Here is an 18137-nt window from a genome sequence, read left to right as displayed (position 1 = left end):
AAGCTCAGTCATTCCTGACTTTGTAGCAAACTAGTTCAAACATAGGTTAATATGTCAAATATGTTAGAGACATCTGGTGGATACTAGTAAGAACGGCAGCTAGTCTTCACCACTTCCCTGGAAAACAGCTGGAGATGGCCAGGAGTAACACCTGATCAACCTTTGTGTGGTGTTCCCTTATTATACGTGCAACAAGGTGAGATTCTGAATGTATGTGGCAACCTGGTTCTCTGTAGCAAATAGCCAGATATTTAAGCCCACGTTCCCATGTCTTCACTGCCCCATGTTTATTGGCGGTTGTATCGGTTTCACTACATGATTGTCAATACAAGTGGCATGGAGTCAGTGAAACTATAAGTAGCTGCCATGGGTCGCATCATGATTGACATTCTAAAACTACCCTGTTGCTTTCACATCTCTAAAATACTTCTAGACAAGTTTAATGTATTTGAATCCAGATTAGGGTTACTGATTGTGTGGAGAGAACTGTACACATGGGAGCTCTCATGAATGAGCATAAGCTGGGGGAGGAGCATAAGAACATAAGAAGTGCCATGCTGGATTAGACCAAGGGTCCATCTAGTCCAGCATTCTGCGCACACAGTGGCCAACCAGCTGTTGACCAGGAAACCAAAAGCAGGACATGAGTGCAACAGCACCCTCCCACCCATGTTCCCCAGCAACTGGTGTACATACTGCCTCTGGTACTGGAGGTAACACATAACCATCAGGACTAGTAGCCATTGATAGCCTTATCTTCCATAAATTTGTCTAATCCCCTTTTAAAGCTATCCAAATTTCTGGCCATCACTACACCTTGTGGTAGCAAATTCCATAGTTTAACTATGCGCTATGTGAAGAAGTATTTCCTTTTATCTGTCCTGAATCTCCCACTGATCAGCTTCATAGGATGCCAGAGGGAGAAAAATGTCTCCTTATCCACATTCTCCAGACCATGCATAATTTTGTAGACCTCCATTATGTCACCGCTTACCCTCCTTTTTTTTCCAAGCTACACAATTCCAGCTGTTGTAACCTTCTCTCATAGAGGAGATGCTCCAGCCCCTTGATCATTTTAGCTGCCTTTTTCTGGCTCTACAATATCTTTTTTTAGGTATGGTGACCAGAACTGTACACAGTATTCTAAGTGTGGTCGCACCATAGATTTGTATAAAGGCAGTATGATGTTGGCAGTTTTATTCTCAATTTCTTTTCTAATTATGCCTAACATGGAGCTTGTCTTTTTACAGTTTGACATTTTCATTGAGCTGTCCACCATAACCCCAAGATCTCTTTCTTGGTCAGTCACCGCTAGCTCAGATCCCATCAGGTTATACTTGAAGTTGAGATGTTTTGCCCCAACGTGCATCACTTTACACTTCCTTACATTTGTAATGCCTACTGATGTAATGCTGCTCCTCTCATGTGCCTTTGTTTAGCCCAATGATCACTTCTGAAAAGGGATAAGCCAATAAGGCTGCTTCCAGATGAAATTACCCTGCCTTATTCATAGAATTTTATCTGGGGAGGGGGGATCCAGATGATGTCCTCCTCCACTTGTAATGCTCCCATGTTTTCCCACTGCTTCTTCCATCTTTTTTCTTTCCATAAAATATCAGTTATTATTATTTATTATTTATAACATTTCTATACCACCCCATAGCTGAAGCTCTCTGGGCAGCTCACAAAGACAAACACCATTAAAAATACAGTATACAAAGTTTTGAAATAATTTCCATAAAAACATACAAACAGTACTCCTCTGTTAAGGAGGGAAAGACGAAAAAGTTGTACAATTGTTAGCTCTAGGAACCCTCTGGAAGCGCCCCTGCAGTGTGTTACTGCAGTTAATGACAGATTCCCAGGGCATGCAGCCATGATGCATGTGTTCACCACCTGTGGCTATCCTGGTAAAGACAAGGCCCTGCAAGTTTGCATGCTTTCAGGAAAAGTTATGGTGTTTGCCAACCACACCCCTCTCCTATTTCCCGGCTCGTAATCGGGTCTGCGCTGTGCTTCAGGGCCGTCTATAAACTGTGTCACCCATCAAGGGGAGGGATATGATAGCAAAATTGTGACAAGTATTGGTTAAAATACAGAGCAGGAAGGAAGTGTTAAAAGGCCTTTAAAAGTGTGATATACATTATGGATGGCATCATAACAAGTTATAGTGCTTTTCCTCAAGGAAGATGTATATCAAAATATGTTGGGCATTTCAGAGAGCCATCTCATGCTTCTCTAAAGTTTTCTATATTTCTGTTTTGAGGCTTTGCCTCGCTTGACTTTGACCAATTGGTTTGTATATTTGTTGAGAGCATTACTGAAATATTTTGGTTCTTCCCATGATAACCAATATCATAACAAATAACAATGCCAGATGCCAAGGTGCTCTATGGCATTCAATTATTCAGCAGTTAAAAGATGTCCAGAATTAGCTGTTAAACAAAACACATAATTCTAGTACAGGGTATACATTTTTGTCCCTGCAAGGGCCACATCAGTTGTCTGCTGAGGGGGGGGGGAGTACACACATACACACACATATGCACATTCACATACAACAAACAACTCACACACACACCAGATAAAACCAACATTCCTCCCGGAAGCCTCAGTTCTCAAACCACCCAGCCATCCAGGAATTCTGGCTCCTAGTCTTTTTCCCTCCTCTAATCCACTCTTGTGCTGAAGAATCCTGACATCCCACATTCTGTTACCTGGAGCTTTTCTAGAATAAAAGAAGGATACGACTCTAGGAACAGGCTTTATGGTTCCTATTACAGAAGTCCCATTCTTAGAATATCCTAGTAAGCAGGCAGGTGCCTTCAAGCACTGGTTCCTAGGATGCTCCAGGAGTGTTCTAGGAAGAGCTCATAAAGCCCGTTTCTAGAGCATTTTTCCTGAAGGCCAGGAGATGAACTTTTTGTACCCCTGTTCTAGTCCCTTTGATTTTAGTGGAACTAACTAACCTTGTATAGAATTTGAGTGTTGGGGCCAAAACAGATATTACTTTAAATCTGTGCCTAGTAGCTAATCCCCCTCCCATTTTTAGAATTGGTTTAGGGGGGCTGATCCAGATTGGGGCTCTAGTGTGTGGGGTTGGGGTTTTTTGAAGATCTGGATCAGAGGCCCTGTGCCTATTTTAGAGTAAAAATGTAAAAAAGATGTGGCTGCTAGATCAGATTTACAGTATGTCTGTTTGGCCTTGAGATAATGTAAGCTTACAATCCCCAAACTAGAAATGTTTGAGAGTGCAATCCTAGATGTGTCTAGTCAGACGTCACTAATGCTCAGGTAATTGTGTATAGAATTGCAGCCTAAATCACATTTCCTTGAAATTTAGCTTGGATGTAAGTTTAAGTCAGGAACCATAATCACATTCCAATATCAATGATAAAGGATTGTATTCGAACCTTTATTTGTCCAATGTTTACTCCAACTAGTGGGTATTACCCTAATATATATATAATAATTATTAAATAGTTCCGTTAGAAAGACATAGCATAGCATAATTGCATTCAGCACCTTTACATCTTACAAAATGCTGCCTTCAATAAGAATATTTTCATGCTATTATTACTGAGTGAAAGAAAACCAAACTTTTAACATATGAAGCTCCTGTAAACCAAGCATGCCCATTAGGCTACATAGCCCAGTACTCAAACTGTCAATGGCCCTAAAGCTTTGGAAAAAGATTAGGCCATTTCTAGTCCCATCACCTTTTATAGCTGTGGAGCAGCTTCTCTATGAGGACGTGCTCTGTGACTGAGCTACAGTTCGTCCCCTGAAAAGTCTTCCACTGAGCGAAGTTCTTTCCCAGATGTTGCTCCATCTCATAGTCCAGTTTGTTCTCTTTCCAGTGGCTTTTCTGTTATTCATGCTCAGTAACCAGTCGGGGTAGGGAGGAAATGAAGCCACTTGTCCTGAGCTCCTTTGGTATGTTTCACTGGCATGTAATACCACAGTTTTTTCCAAAACTGCTTATTAGCGGTGGGAGAGATAGCTGTTTTCCAAGTAATCCTGGGCAAAACCTTGAGTGCTTTCTTCACCTTGTGAGGTAATGACTGTGGCTCCTGGAAAGACTCAAACTGAATTAGGATGAGTTTCATTGTCTTATCTTCCAGCATAGTGTTGACAGCTGCTTTGAGTTCAAAGAGGGCTGGTGCGTTTTTGAAATAATTTGGGCTTAAGATCATTATTGCCCGTCTGCTCTTTTTGACAGCGTTTACAATGTCATCAGTGTATGCTGGGAAAAGAAATCAGGATTATTAAGAGATTTTTACTTCTTTTTTAAAAAAAATCTTGGCCACCTTTCAGGGCAGAAGCCCTCCCAAGATGGCTCACAGAAATAAAATACAGTATTTAAATATTTATTTATTTATTTATATTTTAAACCATGCCTTCATCCAGACATAGATCCAGTGTCAGTATATACAAAAAGTAAAAAAGTAATACAAGATTAAAACAAGATTAAAACAATAAAGACCAAAACAACATAATAAAATTTGAGAGATAATAAAAAATGTATCCAGCTGTTCTTTTATAAAAATAGCCTCCTCTCTCTGTGTAGTCTTATAGCCTGGCACTTGGTGGTGAATATTATTAGGATCCTGATTAATGGGCTCTGATGGAAGACAGCTATTCCAGACCCTTGGAATGTGCCATGTCCACCTGCTAGTTTGTGAGGTTTGTCTTTGATGACTCAAGGACAGGATTGTCAAAACTCATACAGCCTGAGGGCCTCATTCCAGTTTGGAGAAGCTCTCAGGGGCTGCATTCCAGTTTGGATATTTTATTTGCATGGCCATGGATTATATTTGATCCCAACACCGGACTGGTACGATCAATTTTTCTGTCAACAGAGAGCTAAAAGGTTTTCATTGTGTTTGTTTTTTACAGTGGTTGTTATTATGTAAGATGTTGTTACCTCCTCCTGGAAGGATGTCCCGTTCCGAGAGGCATAGCTTATATCCATATTGGTTTTCTAAAACCTGAGGGAGAAACTCCAAGGCAAACTGCTCCTCATCATATAGCACTTGAGCTGCTTCAGGGGAATCTGGTTTTGCATAGGACACAAATGCATCAAATTCCTTGCAATCTAAAAATAAAAGAATTTAAAAATTATATAACGACGAAGCAAACATCCTTTAAATAAAAAAGGACACAGAAACACACACGGGGGGGGAGAGAGAGAGAAAGGAGGAGAAATTGTTTTTCTGAAATAGTGGGACATGACTGTGGGAGAGGAAGGGGGTCTTTCTTGAATTCTCTTCTACCCCCCCCCCCAATTAAAGGACAGAAGCACAGAGTTGGGAAGAGGGAATACTGAACGTACATTGGAAAGTATTCTAAAAAATTAAAGGCAAATTAAATCTCCCCACCTCACCGCTCCATTCCAGTGGGCAGGAATGGGTATTATGAACTCATTGGGTGTTATTAACCAGATCTGGATGAACTGTACTAAAAGGCCTGGTGGTGTATAGAACTGGTTAGAACGTTGACCTAACTAGGGCTGGAGTTGCAAGCCCCACTCAGCCTATAAGCCAGGGGTGCTGAACCTCAATTTTGGGAAAGCTCACAGGGGCCGTATTCTAGTGGTGGGTGGGGCCAAAGGCAAAAGGGGTGAGGCCGAAAGCACCAGCACATTTTAGCTTAAAGCTCTTGTTGCCCAGTAACTACACATTAGGAGAGGCATTTCAGCCTTTTAGAATGGGGAAAAAAGCTGTGCAAAAGCCGGGAAACCACCAAACAGAGCAGGGAAACCACCAAACGGATACAGCCTCATCACATGAGGCATTTTATTTCGCAATTTCCCAGGGCTTCTGTTTCCAGCATTCTAAAGGAAATAAAGGTCAGCTCTTTACAAGGCAAGTTCTCTGCAGCCTCAAGGTGGAAAGCGAGCCGTAACTCAGTGGGTCTCCCGAGGGATTCAAGTCTCTCTCTTTCTCTCTTTGCAAAGCAGTGCGGGGGTGTGTGTGTGATGGCTTCGCTGCTGTCGGCTGTTTACATGGGGGCGTCTTCCTCCTGCCCCAGCCAGCTCCGCACTCCCTTTGAGCCTCTCCTAACCCAGCCAAGAAAACTCTCCTCCCAGCCCAGGTCAACAGGCAGACATACTGGAGGAGGGATGGGAGAGGGCAATTGTGGTTTTCCTTCTCTGTCCAATGGCTTCTTCTTCCCAGGCTGTGGTTATAGCGGAACTGCACATTTACACACAGCCATTAAAGCAGATTTACATTGAAAAAGTGAATTATCTGGGGCCGGGGTGTTGCGGGATAAAGATCAAAAACAGCTGGACATGCCCTGGAGGTTGACAGCATCATGTGAATGACCCGCAAACGTCTGTGAGTGACCAATCACAAATGCACTATAAAGGCCTCATGTAAAGACAGCCATGGAGAGGCCATCTGGAGAGCTGTGGAGGGCCAAATTGGGATCCCAGGCAGGATGGATTTGGCCCACGAGCCTGCGGTTCAACAGCTCTGCTATAAGTCTTGTAGGTGACCATGGACCAGTCACTCAATCTAGCCTACATTACAGGTTTCTTGTCACGAAAATAAAATGGAAGTGGGGACCTTGTGCTCCTTGGAAGAAAGGCAGGATATAAGTAAATTATCCAACAAACACCATATGCAGTAAGAGTGCTTAGTTCCCAGTTCTGGGAGCATCACATTTTTCTTTTATCCTTCTTCCTCCAAGCCTAGACAGTGCTACAAGGAAGGTAAAGGAATGGGAAGTGGGAAAAGGCCTCCCAGAAAACTGCCTCATTCACTGTTTGCTCCCATGAGCTGTCAGATGGCCATGGCAGAAGGCAATTCCCAAACAGCTTGCCTGGGCTGCAACCCGGGGCTCAAGCAGAATAGACTAAAATGGTTCTTTCCTATTGCTGATAAAACTTTAGGGATGTTCAGCTGAGCAGACCTCATGCACTGAGAGGGGAGAAAACAGGTTAGCATTGTTAAGATGGCTCTAAGAGCCATTCCCACCACCAATGCGCATGCGAGCCACTCCCCACTCTGGCCATGTGTTCAGTGCATGGAAGAAGGTACTCTGGTGCATATTAACATGCATGCAGAAAGCTCTTCCAAGCAAGGAGAAGGGGAGCCTGGGGCAGTCAAGATCTTCCCTGGCCTGGAGGAACTCTACTTGTGTAAGTCTGAATGTCTGAAGGCCCCCTTTTCACACACACACACAATGAGAATGTGGCTGGTGTGCATGTTGGGATGTGGCCAACCTGCACAGCCCCAAAACATCCCCACCATTCTTGGAACACATGAGGGAGACTGAACCACCCCACCCCATTGCCAAATTTGGTAAATATTGCCTCAGTTCTAGGCTATCAAGATGGCTTCCTCTTGGCCATGGGAGGGGAACCTCTGGCCCATAAGCTTAATCCCGTCCATGGAGCCCTCTTGGATTCCTCCAGTGGGTGGGGCTTGGCAAGTCCCACCCCCTGAAGGAATCCCCGCTGTTATCTCTGGTCTTAGATCAGAGATAACAGGAGAGATGCAGGCAGTGGGGGGATTTGACTGGCACTGGGAGGAGTGGCTGCTCTTCCCAGAGCCGTCTGAGTCTGTTTCTCTGCTTCATCTTCCTGCTCAGGCTGGGGTGTTCTGGAGCCCCTAACTCTCCAAAGCAATTTAGAGTTGCCCAAGTTTTGAATGCAGAAGGATGGAAATGGAACATCCCTTGCCGAAAGGACAGTGAGTGATTCCATGCAGGATAGAGTAAAAGTAAGTTGTCTTGCATACAAGTAGATTCCTTCTTATCTTTTCAATGCATGTTTCATCTTCACTCCCCTCGTTCCCTCTTGTTTTTTCATCTTCAGCTCAACATTGCCTCATGACATTTTCTCTCTCCAAATCATATGTCCAGGATTCTGTTATCTATTAACTTGCCCCACTGGCCTGAAACATCTCAGCTGGCACACTTATTGAGCCATCTGAAGCATTCTATTGAAGCGTTGCTCAAGGCATCTTTAATACAACTTAATTGCTCTCTTTTCTTTGCCACTAAGGCTCTTGCATCTTTAACACTTCAGCAGGCAGAAATTCAACAAGGGAAGCTTTTGATCAATGCATCTTCCTGCAGAGAAAAGCTTTTCCTGTTGAATTTTTTTGCCATGCAGCCATTGGCAAACCTTTCCAACTGCACAAGACCTTCTTCTACAACACAGAAAAAGAAAACCTCCCCTTATTATTCTTTCATCAGGAAAATAAATTTGTCTCCTTAGCAGCACCTAGAGGTTACTTACTTACAACTAATTCAAAAAATAAATAGAATCTTAAATTATAATTTTAATTAAAGCTGTAATCCTAAACATACTGGCTTGGATGTGAATCTTATGTAAGTCACTGTTAGTTACTTCTGAGTAAATATATTCAGGACAGGAGTGTTAATTTGACATTTGGGGGGAAGGTTTAATACGTGAGACAGAACTTGATGGCTCAGAATCTACTCTGTCTTGCCCCCCCCAATCCCCCCCCCCAGTTTTGTGCTGCCACTGCCTCCAGGGCTTTCAGATGGAGTTACTGCAGGGTGAGGAATGTTATCTCATTTTCGGAGCCCCATCCACAGGCTGCAAAGGTGAAAGGGCATTTCTGGAAACATTCTCAGAAGGGCCAGGGAGAGTTCTCCAGGAGCCCCTGCCACAGGAAGAAAGTGAGTAGTTGCTAAGAAGAGGGTCTTTTCTCTTGTGGCACCCCGGTTGTGGAATGAGCTTCCTAGAGAGGCTTGCCTGGCACCTACATTGTACTGTTTCTGGCACTAGGTGAAGACCTTCTTCTTTTCCCAGGCATTTTAGTCCTTCACATTGTGTTTTAAATCTGTTAGGGCGCACTCCTATGGGGATAGGTGTCTGCCTCCAAACTCAGAGGAGACCGCCTATCCAATGCAGAGCAAGAGAAGTGCAGAGAGGATCATCCCCTCCGTGCTTCAGCTGCCCTGCATTTGCGGCCAGACAGCTGATTTCAGCTGTCTAGCTGTGGGAAGGCAGAGCGGGGGAAGCAGCTGCCGGACGACACATTGGATGTGTCGTACCAGCATTGCCATCTTCCCCGCCCTGGAACACCCCCCAGAATGCCCAATTTTTGCTGCTCCACACTCCTTTTCCAAGTGTGGAGCATAGGGCTCTTCCGAGCTGCCTGTGAGGCGGAGTGGAAGGGGAAGAAACGAGAAAGTCAGTTCTCAGGGAACTGACCTCGGAGCGCGGGCTCCAAGGTCGGTTCCCAGAAACCGACGTATCCTATGGCCATCTAGCTGTTGACTAGCGGCCATAGGATTGCTCCCTTACTGTATTTTAAATCTTTGCACTGCTGCTATGTTTTACTTTGAGTTTTACTTCTATTTTATACTGTAGTTTTAAACTTTTATAGTATATCTTATGTTGTATTTTATGGTTTAATTGTTGTGAACTGCCCAGAGAGTTTCTGCTATTGGGTGGTATAGAAATGTAATAAATAAAGAATTAAAATGGGAGGACTGGGTGTTACCAGTCATTCAAAGGGGGGCCATGGTGCAGCTAGGGCTGGACCTTGGGGCCAAATTCCAGGGCTCTACAGCCCAGGGGGTCCCCAAATAACCACCCAGGTAGTGGCAGGTGATGAGAATATCAGGGAAGCAGATGCAAACTCCATTTTATCCTTGAAGTCATGTGCTCAGTGTAATTTCTGTTATCAGGATTTGCGAACAGTGTTATTCTAACACATCAGGAATGTAGAAGCTGTTGTAAAGCATGGAATGGCAGTCGTGGGGTGGGAGGTGAAGAGAGATGTTAGTTGTGTATTTCACAACTGATGTAATACAGATAACCATCTCATGGTGGCCCCCATAAGATAATTAACGGCTTTTCTACGTGAGGCTTTTAACGCACACCTTTACGGAGGCTTTTGCTTCTGGATTCTTTGCAGGCTTAAAATCAGCTCCTTTAAATGTGTTTTTTTTCCAGAGTTTTTCTTTCTCTGCCTTTCTATATGTTCCATTACACAGCCACTAAGTGGCACTATGGTGTAGCAGAATTGCACAATTACATGAGGTTCCTATAAGGCCATTCAGAAAAATATCAGACTTTCCTCACTAGGAAAAAAACATGATAATGGCCGCAAACCACAAGAGAAGCCCTGGAGGATGACAATGTCATGTAAAGGACCCGCAAACTACTATGAGTGAGCAATCATGAGCGTACAATAAAAGCCTTGTGTAGAAAGGCTCTAAGTCCAGGGTCTAAAATTACCTAGCTGCAGTGTCTTTTTTAAAAAAACTCACCCCCCTCTTCATTCCTGGTCTAATCAAGACACGGGGGGGGGGGGAGTACATAGCAGCCCAGCTGGCTGCTGACTGCAGCTGCTCTGAGCCACTTGAAGTGGCACAGAAAATGTATGCTAAAGGACAGAATACTGTAAAAAAAGATGTTGCCACATTTGCCTTTAGTGATAAGCTGCCCTCGCTCTAAAAATTTGAAAGTTCACCTGCCCCTTATTTATTTTCTCCTCCTACTTTCTTCCACCCCAAATCCCCTTCCCCTCAAAAAAGTGAAAAAATTCCAAACGAAAGCTTCAGAACAGCGCTAGATGGAACGTGTGTGCCCTTTCCCCCCATTTCATCCTCAAAATGATCCTGTGAGACAGCATAGGCAGAGTAATAGTGTTTGGTCCAAGACAACTCAGTGAGCTGAATGGCTTCATGGGGATCTGAGTCTGTCCCAATCCAGCACTCGATCCACCATGGCATATTGCCCCCAGAAGGCAGATCTCTGTATCCTGCCCTGCAACTAAGGAGGTATACATGTACAGCAGCACCTTTCAGACACGAGTCGAAAACCTTAACTAAAGGTTTCTAAAAGTCCTTCAAATGCCCACCGTTCTTCATTTTACCAGCAGAGGCCACTGCAAGACAAGAAATGTAATCCAGCAGAGGGGCAGAGCAGAGGCTTAACTGCTGCTTTATTGCACTAGGGAGATACATCCCTGCCAATTCCTCGGCCCCTCCAAGGGCTACTTTCACATATTAACACATTCGGACAAGGAAGACACTTCCTTGTAGGAAACAGAGTTATTTCCGTACGTAGACTGAAGTGCAGGACTGTGGCACACATACGTGTACATGTATGTGCCTGCATGGTACAGAAATGCTGATAAACAGCAGCAAGCCACAACTTCCCAGCACATGCACAGGCAGCAGTTTGCACATGTGTACTATCATCCTAAGTTGTGACCTGTGTAGAAATCACGCCATTTCAAACATGGAAGTGGCTACTATGTGAGCTTTTAGTAACATGTCATGGAACTTTAACTGGCACACTAAATGCACAACCCTACACAGATTTATTCAGAAGCAAGTCCCATTGAGTTCAATGCGGCTTACTCCCAGGTAAATAGGTACAGGATTCTATACTCTCATTCCAAGATAAGCTCGATAGAACTTGCTTCTGAGTGGGCAGGCATAAGGACTGCAGTTAGGCCATCAAATCCCTTTTAATCCCACCCCTTTTGTACATGTTCTGGATCATTCATGCATTATCTTACTAGAGTTCAAGAGAGTATTTAGATAGCAGAGAGTTGATTTTAACCCACATGGATCCCTGATCATATTTCTAGATTGATCTCCAGCACATTGGAATGACAGCGTGTTGCTTTGGGTAGAATATTTGGGTTCCATATCGGCGTCTTAGGTTCACATTCCTGCTTGTCTGTGAAGCTGGTCTGGGCGGCCTGGAACAATTCTCTCAACCTAACATCCCTAACAGGGCTGTTGTGAAGCTAAAAATGCCATGCTTGGTTCCTTGAACAGAGAGTAGGATGCAAACAGTTGTCTACAGACAAGTGAAGGCCTTTCTTTTAAAAAAAATTCCAGGGGTTTTTACATCTGTGCATGTTTAATCCACGGAATTTTAGATCTGCTGTGTACTTTGGGTGTGCTGTTCCTCCTGTGCAAGGACCGAGTCATTGCTGACTCCTAGAGGGACGCCGCTTGCGCTGGCGTTTTCCTGGCAGACTGTAGCGGGGTGGTTTGCCATTGCCTTCCCCAGTCGTGATCACCTTTCCCCCAGCAAGCTGGGTACTCATTTTACCGACCTCGGAAGGATGGAGGGCTGAGTCGACCTGAGCCGGCTACTCGAAACCCGGCTTCTGCTGGGATCGATCTCAGGTCGTGGGGAGAGTTTCGGTTGCAATACTGCTGCCCACCACTCTGCGCCACACGAGGCTCTTTGGGTGTGCTGCTTTACGGAGTAGTAAAAAGATCACATTTAGCTTGAAAACAAGACAAATTTGACTCAGTTACCATGACATAGCAGTTTGCTGCCAAATTTCAGTGGCCACCACCAACTTTTTTTTGCCACCACCACATGGCACGGGGGGGATTCCGTGGGGTGCTGGCAGAGCAAAGATGGCCCTCCTGGACCCCCCACAACTGTAAGCTATCTAGAGAACACTGTTATTGTCTGGCCTGGCATACAAATATTGTAAAAGAAAGGAAGAAAGAGTACAAAGTGTTTTTTAAAAGATAGAGCACTGGTCATGCTGTACATGCTCATCCCGCTTCCATCTCCAGCAAACGGGGTTTGTAGGTTTTTGTACTGTTTCAAAAACTTGCAAATCCTGTTTGACAACAAGAGGCAAGAGTAAAACAAAAGAAATGTGCTTGTCTATCCAATTGGTTATCACAATCTCTTTCAACTGACCTAAAGACTATTATCTCTGAGTCTGGAGATAGAAACAAATGTAATACTGAATTCTCATGACCTGTTAATAGACAGCATTATAAAATCTACCATATATTTATCTTATAAAGACAAGCTGCCACAGAACCTTGTCTTTAGGCATGAAGGTGGGTTAAAATATTTAAAATAAATGTACAGAGAGAGATCTTAAGTGTTCTTCTGAATTTCAGTTTTCTTAGAAACCTTCTGGCTTTTCAACTAATTTCATTTCCTGAGTTAATTTTTATTCAGCTACCTCCTCCTTGACCAAAGTTGTCTCTTCTTTCAGCTTTGCCTGTGCTAGGCTAAATAGGCCTTGTTATAATAACAACATCTCATAAGATTTCTCTGATACAAAATAACCTAGGAAGAGCCCTGACGGATCCAGCCAAAGGACCATCTAGTCCAGCATTCTGTTTGTACAGCGGCCAACCAGATGCCCATGGGAAGCCCACAAGCAGGGCATGAGTGCAACAGCACCCTCCCTCCCATGTTCCCCAGCAATTGGTATTGAGAGGCATGCTGCCTCTGATCCTGGAGGTAGTAGCTAGCCATCATGGTATTGAGAGGCAGGCTGCCTCTGGATCATGACACCAGAATGATTATTCTGGTAGATTTTTTTTTCTTGAATTAGCCACGTTGAGCATGACATTCATGCTGCCTGACTCATACTGAAAATGCACCCCTTCCTAGGACTTCCTTCCCCCTCTTTCCACCCTGTCACTTCTCACCTCGGATGAGTCAGAAGATGACAGCAACGGGCTTATTATCATTCATCCCCCCAAAATTCCCCTGGATCATACAGTTTGTCATTTATAATTTTGCTATCTTCATCTGTACTGAGCAGGGAGTTAAATCTGGATTTTCCAGGTCCTAGTCCAACACTCTAGCCCAGACTTCCCCAATCTGCTGCCCTCCAGGTGTTGGAGGTCGGACTGCAACTCCCAATGGCCATGCTGACTAGGAATGATGGGAGTTGCCGTTCAACACCTCTGAAGGGCAAGAGTTGGAGAAGGCTGTTCTAGCCATTGCACCAGCCTTCTCCAACCTGATGCTTTGGACTATTTATTTATTTACTGCATTTATATCCTGCCTTTTTTTCCTCTTGCAAGGAACCCAAGGCGGCTTACATTATCCTCCTTCTCTCCATTTTATCCTCACAACAACAATCCAGTGAGGTAGGGTGGGCTGAGAGTCAGTGACTGGCCCAAAGTCACCCAGTGAGCTTCCATGAACAAGTGGGGACTAGAACCTGGATCTCCCAGCTCCCAATCCAATACTCTCACCACTACACCACACTGGCCCTCCAACTACAACTCCCATCCTACCTTTTCATTGCCCATGCTGGCTGGGACTGATGGAAGTTGTAGTCCAAAACATTGGGAGTGTGCCAGGTTGGGGAAGGGGGAACCCTCCACCCTGAGGAAATGTCCTAAATGCAAGTTCATTTCTACCACCTGGGGCACAAATGAAAATAAACACACAAATGGAGGTCCAGGGAGTATAGATGAGATCTATTCTACATCTATTATCACCCCCAGGCCTTCAGGTTTCAAATGAACATTTTTCTCCCTCTCCCATAATACTAGAACCTGAGGTCATCCCCTGAAGCTGATTGGTGGGAGATTCAGGACAGGTAAAAGGAAGTACTTCTTTACAAAGGGCATAGCTAAACTGTGGAATTTGCTACCACAAGGTGTAGTGATGGCCACCAATTCGGATGGCTTTAAAAGAGGATTGGACAAATTCATGGAGGAGGAGGCTATCAATGGCTACTAGTCCTGATGGCTATGTGCTCCATTCAGTACCAGAGGCAGTATGCCTATGTACACCAGTTGCTGGGGAACATGGGCGGGAGGGTGCTGTTGCGCTTGTGTCCTGCTTGTGAGTTTCCTGTGGGCAGATGTGTGAACAGTGTGTGAACAGTGTGCTGAACAGAATGCTGGACTAAATGGACCCTTGGTCTGATCCAGCATGGCTCTTCTTCTGTTCTTAACTGAGAGAAGAGTGAGGGGACAGCAAAACTGGAAATATGCTGATGCCCATCAGTACTATTACATTATAAAGCTACAAACAGGCAGCACAGTCCTACGCATGTGGACTCAGAAATAAGTTCCACGATGTTCAATGGGTTGCAACCTCACAGGATGTACAGGGGAGCTGCCACAATGGTAAATATATCTTCGAATTTTATTTCTGTGTGGCATTATTACTGGGATGATGGACAGGTTGCTCAAGTCATATTGGTTTGCCATAGTACATTTAATTACAGGATGTAATCAAATGCATTGGAGATAGCTAGGAAATTACCTTGTACCATACACAGATGGACCATCACATAAATAAAATTGAATTTTGAAGCATACCTCATTAAAGGTAAATAGAAGCCTCTAACACTATAAAGCCACATTGGTGAGTGTGCAGAATCTGCATTTTCTTTATTAGGACAGGAGGCTGAATTATACATTAAATCCAAATGCATGTAACAAAAACCCAATGGGTATTTGGAAAAGAAGCTTTGGTATGGTCGTCTAAAGCAGAGAGTAATACCTGCCTTTCTTTGCTCTCCTCTTTTCCCCCTCTGGGGTTCCAGAAACGTGTTTGCCCATGCAGACACATGTCTAGAACTCCACAAGAGGAAAAGCAGCTTGTAGGGAGAAGTAGCAGCAAAAAAGCAGTTTATAGAGAAAGAGTTTAGCAGCCTTCCCCAACCTGGTGCCGTCAGGATGTTTTGGACTAACTCCAGAATCCCCCAACCAGCTATGCTGCTTGAGAGATTCTGGAAATTGTAGCCCAAAACATCTGGAAGGTACCTGTTGGAGAAGGCTGCTCTCAATCATCCCATCCTGAATCTGGTGAGAGAGAGAGAGAGAGAGAGAGAGAGAGAACAGTGAAGATTGCATTACAGATATTTGGGTGTAAAGGGCATTTTGTCCCCTCAGCATAATGCGTTAGCCAGTGTGTTGTAGTGGCTGGAGTGTCAGACTAGGAGCTTTTATACACATTTATTGTATGCTCATTATTCCCTACTCACAGTTGTTTACAAATTCTTTAGACAATGATGTGACCCTTCAGTTTCATTTCTGTTTCTAAACAGTACTGTTGGTGAATATTTTTAGAGCAGGGAAAATGTGGTATTCTTTGTGAAAGTGAAAGAAAATGCTTTTTCCCACTTGTGTAATTGTGCTATTCCATTATACATGGAATACAATGTGGGATATAAGTGTGATAAACAAACAAACAAACAAATACATACATACATAACCATTAGTCAAAATGATAACTGACAAGAAAAGATGCTGTAAAACATAAAAAGTTTGTAACTCGAAAGCTCTTACCATTCAGAGTTTCATCTTTGGCCAGGTAATTCCGATAAAACATCACTAGTTCAATCCAGCGCCAGTAAGTCAGGACACCTCCCAAAATGACTCCAAATAGAATTATAATGGTACAAGACAAAGTGACCAAGAAAGGCAGAGCTAAAGTAGGAGAGAAAGCATTGCTACTTTAACAAAACCAAACATAATGCAAAATTGATGAGAAGCTAAAAGATGGCATTAGATGGTTAGAGTATTTTAGAAAAGGTTAGGGTATTTTAGAAAATGTTTTTACTGTAGAATTTTATTGTTTTAAACTGTTTTATTATATACTTTGTACATCACCCAGAGTGGCTAGGCGACCAGCCAGATGGGCGATTAATAAATTTAATTCATTAATTCATTAATTAATTAAACTGCCATCTCTTAAAAAATATCTGGACAAGGATCAGATGGTGACCGTCTTCCCTATATATACCCAATCAACCCCTGAGATCTTCTGAGGAGGCCTTTGTGGTCATTCCACGACCAGTGGAATCTCACCAGGTAATGTCCTGGAAGTCGGCCTTCTCAGTGGTGGCACCTCCCCTTTGGAACATTCTCCCATGTGTGGTCTGAGAGGCAGAAATGGTGGCAAGTTTTAAATGCCTCTTGAAAACATATTTGTTCACACAGGCTTTCGCTGACCTTTAATGGATTATGTTATTACTCTATTTATTGTTATTTTGTTGTAATGTTTTTAAATATTTGTCTTGGTTTTATATTGATATATTGTATTTTTCATGTGAACCGGTTAGGGATTTTAGGATATTAAGCAGTGTGAAAGAATTAATATTAATATTAATATTGGGTAACTTAAACACATAGGCTGAATATAAATATGCATTCTAAAGAACAATGAGGGATGTTTAAAGCTGAACACACGTTTTCTGATGCACTTGTTTTCAGAGCAGAGAATGTGTGTGTGAACCACACTTGGAATGCATTGCCAGTATCCAACGGAGCATTTACGCCCCTGCTGTTTCTCCTGTGCCCTGCTGATTCTATGGCACAAGCAGGACCCACCACTTGTGCAATAGTGATTTAGCGCTTCTGGGGGCAGCCCAAAACAGGGGGTAACACTCGTTTCTAGAAGGAAGCAGGTCAGCGGAGTTCACCTCCTTCCAGAAATGAGCTCATTGTGGGCCTTCCTCTAGGAAGTGCTAAGTCTTCACTGCGTAAGTGGTGGGTCTCGCTTGTGCAACAGTAATGGTGGGACCCACCACTTGTGGAAGGGAATTGGCAGGGCAAAAAGGAATTAGCGGGGGCATGAGCACACCACTGGATACTGTCCTACGTTTTCACCCTTATGTAAATTGGAATATAGACCATTATGAAAAGCAGAACTGTGCGAGAGAAAGGGGGTTGTCTTATTTAAGGGACTGGAACAGCCTCAGTCAACTTGGTGGGTGCTCTATGCCAGGAGCTAGACTGGGCAGTGCATCCTTGTTGGTTCTGCTGAATCTCTCCATGGCGTCCAATGCCATCGCTCACGGAATCCTTCTGGGATGCTTGGCTGGTGTGTGGAGGCACCATGTTGTAGTGGTTCCAAGCCTATCTGGCTGAGTGTTCCCTGAAGGTGGTTTTGGGGGACTATTTCTCAGCCACTTGGCCTTTACCCTGTGGGGTTCCTCAGGCTCTGTTTTGTCCCCCGTGCTTTTTAACATGTACATGAGGCTGCTTGGAGAGGTCATCCAGAGTTTAGGGGTTCAGCCTCATCAGCATGTTGATGAGACCCAGCCCTGTCTCTCTTTTTTAACTGATGCCAAGTCCTGAACATTTGCTTGCTTGCCATGAGGGACTGGATCTGGGTGAATAAACTGAGTCTCAATCCAGACAAGATGGAAGTCCTGTTGATCATTATACAAGCCAACCTGGATTGGGAGCACAACCTGCTCTAGATGGGGTTGTACTCCCTTTGAAGGATCAGTTACACAGCTCAGCGGTGCTCACGAATCTAGCACTGCTCCTGGATGGTCAAGTGCCACAGGTGGCCAGGAGTGCCTTTGCCCAGTTTTTCTTTGAATACGCTGCGTCCCTTGTTGGGGGAGGTGGATCTGGCCACACGGGTCCATGCCCTGACCACC

General features: G+C 44.0%; 1 protein-coding gene across 1 annotated transcript in view; it reads right to left on the bottom strand.

The window, feature by feature from the left end:
• Positions 1-3388: 3388 nt before the first annotated feature.
• The window catches only part of IL18RAP (interleukin 18 receptor accessory protein), a 30389-nt gene continuing 15640 nt past the window's right edge, over positions 3389-18137 (bottom strand). The window contains exons 9-11 of the mRNA XM_084844456.1: positions 16033-16173; positions 4928-5098; positions 3389-4246 (exon numbers count right to left, since the gene is read on the bottom strand). Of these exons, the coding sequence (XP_084700582.1) occupies positions 3882-4246; positions 4928-5098; positions 16033-16173 (677 nt within the window). The 3' untranslated portion in view covers positions 3389-3881. The remainder of the gene's footprint in view (positions 4247-4927; positions 5099-16032; positions 16174-18137) is intronic.

This window comes from Heloderma suspectum, chromosome 3 (genome assembly GCF_057233095.1).
Source record: "Heloderma suspectum isolate Gila_16-S chromosome 3, 16-S_ref, whole genome shotgun sequence".
NCBI classification, from domain to species: domain Eukaryota; kingdom Metazoa; phylum Chordata; class Lepidosauria; order Squamata; family Helodermatidae; genus Heloderma; species Heloderma suspectum.
Note: the sequence above shows the minus strand (reverse complement) of the source record. Positions and strands in the feature narration are given on the sequence as shown.